The sequence below is a fragment of the Salvelinus sp. IW2-2015 genome, linkage group LG6.2 (genome assembly GCF_002910315.2).
Source record: "Salvelinus sp. IW2-2015 linkage group LG6.2, ASM291031v2, whole genome shotgun sequence".
NCBI classification, from domain to species: Eukaryota; Metazoa; Chordata; class Actinopteri; order Salmoniformes; family Salmonidae; genus Salvelinus; species Salvelinus sp. IW2-2015.
The window spans coordinates 21452331-21460000 of NC_036846.1; the positions used below are offsets into that span (position 1 = coordinate 21452331).

The 7670-nt window shown below is 46.1% G+C and overlaps 1 protein-coding gene across 3 annotated transcripts in view; it reads right to left on the reverse strand.

Moving 5' to 3' along the window:
- Nucleotides 1–7670, reverse strand: part of lonrf4 (LON peptidase N-terminal domain and ring finger 4) — a 51248-nt gene extending 43578 nt beyond the window's left edge. For all 3 annotated transcript variants that reach the window (XM_023990416.1, XM_023990415.1, XM_023990414.1), the window contains exons 1-2: nucleotides 6863–7670; nucleotides 3125–3243 (exon numbers count right to left, since the gene is read on the reverse strand). In XM_023990416.1, coding sequence (XP_023846184.1) covers nucleotides 3125–3243; nucleotides 6863–7160 — 417 coding nt within the window. In that variant the 5' untranslated portion in view covers nucleotides 7161–7670. The remainder of the gene's footprint in view (nucleotides 1–3124; nucleotides 3244–6862) is intronic.

Sequence of the window (7670 nt, forward strand, 5' to 3'; positions counted from 1 at the left end):
TTCTCTAGTCTGTTTCTCTCTCTTCCACTCCTCTCTCGCTCTCTTCCATTCCTCTCTCTCAACTCGCTCTCTCTCTCTTCCATTCCTCTCTCTCTAACTCGCTCTCTCTCTCTCTCCATTCCTCTCTCTCTACCTCGCTCCCTCTCCTTCCATTCCTCTCTCTCTACCTCGCTCTCCCTCTCTTCCATTCCTCTCTCTCTACCTCGCTCTCCCTCTCTTCCATTCCTCTCTCTCTACCTCTCTCTCTCTCTTCTCTCTTCCATTCCTCTCTCCTACCTCGCTTCTCTCCTCTCTTCCATTCCTCTTCTCTCTACCCTCTCTCTCTTCCATTCCTCTCTCTCTACCTCTCCTCTCTCTCTCTTCTCTTCCATTCCCCTCTCTCTACCTCTCTCTCTCTCCTCTCTCTTCCATTCCCCCTCTCTCTACCTCTCTCTCTCTCTCTCTCTCTCTCTCTCTCTCCTTCTCTCTCTCTCTCTCCTCCTTCCCTCTCTCTCCCTCTCTCTCTCTCCTCTCTCTCTCTCTCTCTCTCTCTCTCTCTCTCTCTCTCTCTCTCTCTCTCTCTCTCACTTCCATCTCTCTCTCTCTCTCTCTCTCTCTCTCTCTCTCTCTCTCTTCTCTCTCTCTCTCTCTCTCTCTCTCTCTCTCTCTCTCTCTCTCTCTCTCTCTCTCTCTCTCTCTCTCTCTCTCTCTCTCTCTCTCTCTCTTCTCTCTCTCTCATTCCTCTCTCTCTACCTCTCTCTCTTTCTTTCACTCCTATCGCTCTTACCTCTCTCTCTTTCTTCCACTCCTTCTCTTTCTTCCCACTCCTCTCTCGCTCTTCCATTCCTCTCTCTCTCTCTCTTCCATTCTCCTCTCTCTCTCTCTCTCTTCCATTCCCTCTCTCTCTATCTCTCTCTTCCATTCTCTCTCTATAGAAAGAAGAGTGCAACAGCCAAGTCTACATTCACCTACATAAGGGAATGAGGACCTGAATAACTGAACATGGGTCAGTGCACTTTCCTCCTGTTGGTTCAGTGCCACAGTCTGCTTTTGTCTTCCCCCCCAACACTAACACACCAGCTACACCTAATCAAATGTCTTGATGTTTAGTTGATTAGCTCAGGGTTTCCCAAACTCGGTCCTGGGGCCCCCCTTGGGTGCACATTTCGTTTATTACCCTAGCACTGCACAGCTGATTCAAAAAACCAACTCATCATCAAGCTTTGATTCAATTAATCAGCTGTGTAGTGCTAGGGTAAAAAATGGGCAGGACCGAGTTTGGGAAACCCTGGATTATCCGATTTAGGTGAGAAGACAAAGTAGACCAAAATCAGAAGTAAATAACACGGAGCTATATTTGGGCTTGTTTCTGCAGATAGACGTCATGTCCTATACAATAGCCTTACGTGACAACAATGCGTAGCTGTCATAGCACTCACCCACGCAGTAGTGTCCAATGATTCAGTTACATGATGACATAAGTAGCCGTTTGCATAATGTGCCCCAAATGACATAACATACTGTACACTTCTACAGACACACTCCATCAGCAGCAGCCACAGAGAAAACAACCAGGACACACAAAACTAGAATGGTGTCCAAAATGGCACCCTAAWTAGTGCAGTACTTTAGACCAGGGCCCATAGGGGTCTGCTTAAACRTAGCGCACTATAAAGAGGATATTAGGGTGCCATTTCAGAAGCACACTAGGAAGCACACTAGGAAACTGAAAATATGCCATCAAATCTAAATCAGTCTGATTTGGCACAACTCCTTATAAGGTTACATGGTGGTGAGGGTAGGTAACAACATCTCCACCCCGCTGATCCTCAACACTGGGGCCCCACAAGGGTGCGTTCTCAGCCCTCTCCTGTACTCCCTGTTCACCCACGACTGCGTGGCCATGCACGCCTCCAACTCAATCATCAAGTTTTCAGACGACACTACAGTGGTAGGCTTGATTACCAACAACAACGCCTACAGGGAGGAGGTGAGGGCCCTCGGAGTGTGGTGTCAGGAAAATAACCTCACACTCAACGTCAACAAAACAAGGGAGATGATCGTGGACAGAGGAGCATCCCCTATCCACATCGACGGGACAGTAGTGGAGAGGGTAGAAAGTTTTAAGTTCCTCGGCGTACACATCACGGAAAACTGAATTGGTCCATCCACACAGACAGCGTGGTGAAGAAGGCGCAGCAGCGCCTCTTCAACCTGAGGAGGCTGAAGAAATTTGGCTTGTCACCAAAAAGCACTCAAACTTTTACAGATGCACAATCGAGAGCATCATGTCAGGCTGTATCACCGCCTGGTACGGCAACTGCTCCGCCCACAACCGTAAGGCTCTCCAGAGGGTAGTGAGGTCTGCACAACGCATCACCGGGGGCAAACTACCTGCCCTCCTAGACCACCCGATGTCACTGCCTGTTCACCCCGCTATCATCCAGAAGGCGAGGTCAGTACAGGTGCATCAAAGCAGGGACCGAGAGACTGAAAAACAGCTTCTATCTCAAGGCCATCAGACTGTTTAAACAGCCACCACTAACATTGAGTGGCTGCTGCCATACATGTAAAAAATGTATCACTAGCCACTTTAAACAATGCCACTTATATAATGTTTACATACCCTACATTACTCATCTCATATGTATATACTGTACTCGATACCATCTACTGCATCTTGCCTATGCCGTTCTGTACCATCACTCATTCATATATCTTTATGTACATATTCTTCATCCCTTTACACTTGTGTGTATAAGGTAGCTGTTGTGAAATTGTTAGGTTAGATTACTYGTTGGTTATTACTGCATTGTCGGAACTAGAAGCACAAGCATTTCTCTACACTCGCATTAACATCTGCTAACCATGTGTATGTGACAAATAACATTTGATTTGATTTGGTGACCTATTATGACAACTGATCTGAAAACACGGTAGACTATTGAGATGCACCCATAGATGACAGATCATTAAAGGGGAATAAACAGTGATATTAAATGAAAACATAGAAGCTGCAGCAGGCGTATAGACACCTAGGCAGGCCCGATTCAGTTACACCAGAAGATACTGCAACCTCGGTCCAAACCCCTCCTCTGTCCTGGTATGGTCTGACATAGCTCTCTAATAACATGGTGTTTCTTACCTCTGTCCAGTTGGGGTGAACGCAGCAGAGCTCTTCCAGGTCCCTCAGGGCATCAGAGAAAAGTCTCAGTCCCTTATTGGCTTCCGCTCTCCACACCTTCAGACTCACATCACCAGGAGCTGGGCGAGGGAGGGAGGGAGTGTGAGGGAAGAGAGAGTTCGAWATAATTAACAGTGATCACTATCAGTGATTGTAGTATGACAGCTTCCCAGTCAGAATTGGTTTCGTTCGATTTGCCCTTGCACCTGCAATGCATAGGGAATATTAGATAACACTGGACATATCCCAAAAACCTGAAGTGACATGAGCTCAACCCATCTCCATTCTTGCTACAAATTGCACATCTGATCTCATACCCTCACCTTCCCTCCTCCCCCAAGACCAGGTGTGCTACCTAGTAGTTTTACAGCGAAGCCTGCAGAGTATTAATAGAATGTGATTATGTGTATCAAAACAATGGCACAGCAGGGTTGCATTAACACCAGAACTGCCATGCATAGTCCTGTGTGGTGCGTAGAAACGGTTATTTATGCAGTGTTTGGTGCACTGACACCCCCAGTATGACAAACCAGACAGAAAGCAGTTAAACTACTGCTGGGTGGAGGAGAAAGACTCGTCACAGATGTATTACTCTTATAGGAAGTTGTTTCATTCTTTGTTGATCCAGATTGAATGTAACGACAGACCATTAGTATGAGCCTAAACTATGAAACGTAACTCCCTCACACCTCTGCATGTCTGTTGTCTGTTACACATTACTACCAATCTAATCTCAGCACCCAGAAACAAATCAGCTGCTGGATAAGGCTGTCACGAGAGTCACGACTCAAAACGGGGGAAAACCAGCAATGACAAAAATACACCACAAGAAAGACAAGGAAACGGTGCCCATTACCTCAGAAGTAACCATGGTCACCTTCCTAAACACTGCTGTGCTTCTCTGGGGGAGTGTCACGTGTGAGGACTACTGGCCTTACTGACCAGCCATAGCAAAGAGGAACATTAACGAAGACTCACCAACCAATGCTTATAACACAGCCACTTGAGTGTGGTGCGTGCATGCACGTGGGTCAGCCACTCACAACAGATTACATTTAGTTTAGTTTATTAATTCGACCATTTAAAAAAAACAAGCACACATAAAACTTAAAAGCCATACATGCACATGAATAAAATCATCGAGGAAAACACACAAGAGTCTGGGACTTATTTCCATTGTGGTCCTCACAATGTCACTGGACCCAGTGTTACAGAAGTCTGGCTGGGTTGTTTGTGTACATTGATTTTATAATGTTGTATGTTTTTCCCCCAAAACAGCTTTCCATCAATTTGTATAGCAGACCTTCATGCCAAGATGAGTCTCTCCCTCTCTACCACCCCCCCCCCCACATATATTTCTTGGAGGGAGACAGGGATGCAGCCTTGAGCCCCACCCTCTTCAACATATTCACTGAGTGTACACAACATTAGGAACACCTTCACCCTCATAACAGCCTCAATTCATCAGGGGGATTTGATTGTCAAGGTGTCAAAAGCGTTCCACAGGGATGCTGGTCCATTTTGACTCCAATGCTTCCCACAGTTGTGTGAAGATGTCTGGATGTACTTTGGGTGGTGGACCATTCTTGACCTGTCTTCTCCCCTTCATCTACACTGATTAAAGTGGAATTAACAGGTGGCATCCATAAGGGAACATAGCTTTTACCTGGATTCACCTGGTCATTCATTCATTCATACATAAGCATGGGGACACCCCAAAATTAGTGGATTCAGCTATTTCAGCCACACCCGTTGCTGACAGGTGTATAAAATTAAGCACACCGCCATGCTATCTCCATAGACAAACATTGGCAGCAGACTGGCCTTACTGAAGAGCTCAGTGACTTTCAACATGGCACTGTCATAGGACGCTACCGGTCCAACAAGTCAGTTTGTCAACTTTCTGCCCTGCTAGAGCTGTTCCCGTCAACTKTAAGTRCTACTATTATGAATTGGAAACGTCTAGGAGCAACAACAGCTCAGCTGCGAAGTGGTAGGCCACACAAGTTCACAGAATGGGACCGCCGAGTGCTGTAGCGMGTAGCGTGTAAAAATCATCTGTCCTCAGWTGCAACACTCTACGAGGTTCCAAACTGCCTCTGGACGCAACGTCAGCACAATAACTGTTCGTCGGGAGATTCATGAAATGGGTTTCCATGGCCGAGCAGCCGCACACAAGTCTAAGATCACCATGCACAATGCCATGCGTCGGCTGGAGTGGTGTAAAGCTCACCGCCATTGGACTCTGGAGCAGTGGAAACGCGTTCTCTGGAGTGATGAATTACGCTTCACCATCTGGCAGTCCGACGGACGAGTCTGGGTTTGGCGGATGCCAGGAGTACCCTACCTGCCCGAATGCATAGTGCCAACTGTAAAGTTTGGTGGAGGAGGAATAATGGTCTGGGGCTGCTTTTCATGGTTCAGGCTCCTTAGTTCCAGTGAAGGGAAATCTTAACGGCACAGCATACAGTGACATTCTAGAGATTCTGTGCTTCCAACTTTGTGGCAACAGTTTGAGGAAGGCCCTTTCCTGTTTCAGCATGACAATGCCCCTGTGCACAAAGCGAGGTCCATACAGAAATGGTTTGTTGAGATCAGTGTGGAAGAACTTGACTGGCTTGCACAGAGCCCTGACCTCAACTCCATCGAACACCTTTGGGATGAATTGGAACGCCGACTGCGAGCCAGGCCTAATCGCCCAACATCAGTGCCCGACCTCACTAATGCTCTTGTGGCTGAATGGAAATAAGTCCCAGCAGCAATGTTCCAATATCTAGCAAAAGGGGGACCAACTCCATATTAATGCCCATGATTTTGGAATGAGATGTTTTACGAGCAGGGGTCCACATACACTGCATGACCAAAAGTATGTAAGCTCAGGGTGACAACCTCAGTTTCTCTAGGTAATGTTGGACCACTGAGACTGCAGTACTGCCTCCCACCATGTGGCTCTTATGTGACCAGGCTATGGGCTACAAGAGGGAGTGCATGCCAGGCAGTGGCAATCTTGGTGGGGCAAACTCAACAAAAATAAACGTTAATACATGCCAGCAAAGCCACTACATAACACAACACTAAACAAAAGCACTGACCTTTTTTACATTGCTTGCAAACTGATACTTGACACGTAAATGCTAAAACAGCATGCAAAACAAGCACACAAAAAATATATTATAAAAAATAAATAAATAAATAAAAATAAAAAATAAAAATATAAATAAAAATAAACAGGTGGGGCTCAATGCCCTGAATGACGGATCGCCACTGATGCCAGGTCACTACACCACTAGTCTTTTATAGCAGTTCCAACAGYATTTTATTTAACCAGGAAAAGACCGTTGAGGTTAGAAGCCTCTTTTGCAAGGGGGGCCTGATTGTGTAGTCTATATTGCACTGAAGACAAAATCATTTCATTTAAACACATTAACATATAGGAATGAACGTCAAGTGCGTTTTTATGTGTCAGCATGATCATTTTATTTCATACGTCTTGGCTGGAGTTTTTTCGGGCAAATAGCTGTTTATGGTACATTTACGTAATTAGGGTCGCGTGGGGCTTTTATCAGTGGGTGGATTCCATTTTACACAACGAACATACACTTTTGATCATAGGCCTGTCCTGCAGCCTACTCGAGGGTTGCATAAGGAGATGTCTTCCCCAAACGTACTCAAGTTCACGCATTATTTTTAGGAACCTACCTAGTCGTATCCCTTCATCCGCGATGCGTAAWGCTTCTGTGAACTCGCTGGTTTTGAGTTTCTCCAGAATATGACACTTGATCCTCGTCTCTTCTGGGCAGCACTTCTCAATGACACTGAAGAGTAGGATGTTGTTCTTGATGTTTTTGGCTTCTCTCTGTTTAAATATTTCCTTGCAGGCTGGACACCTGGATGACAAGTAGTTTCCCAGGCAGCTCCGGCAGAACGTGTGACCACAGGACATGGTGGCCGGTTCACACATGAGGAACAGGCAGATTGGGCACTCAAGTAGATCCATGATGGCACAGTTGCGGGGTTATGTCACCACCGCCGGTCCGTGAGCAGTTTATGAGTCCCTATCTAATCACCATCTAAGCAACGACAGACTCCGATTAACATGACCTGACTGCTGGACTCTTTCTGATTTAGTAAACAAAGGCTCGCGGAACCCAAGATCCAACCATAAATACCTTATAGTGTAATTCCAACTGACAAAACCCTTCCGATTCATTCACATGAGTTTTCCATTGTCAAGCATAAAGTATTTGGTTTGGAACAACACCACGTAACGTCTTCTCTTTCCTGGCATCATGATGAACAGAAGGTCCGATCGTCTCTGTAATTCGCGTCTGGTTGTCTTCAACTCCGAGATCCATCAACACTAGACCAATATTGGGTCAGAATTTTAACAAAGATTCCTTGAATGTTTCGGCCCCAGTCTTACTGTAAAAGCACAGCCCGGAGAAGTAGGCTTGCTGCTCTGATGCGCATTGTATGGATAGAGCTCGAAAAAGCCCAAGCCACACAG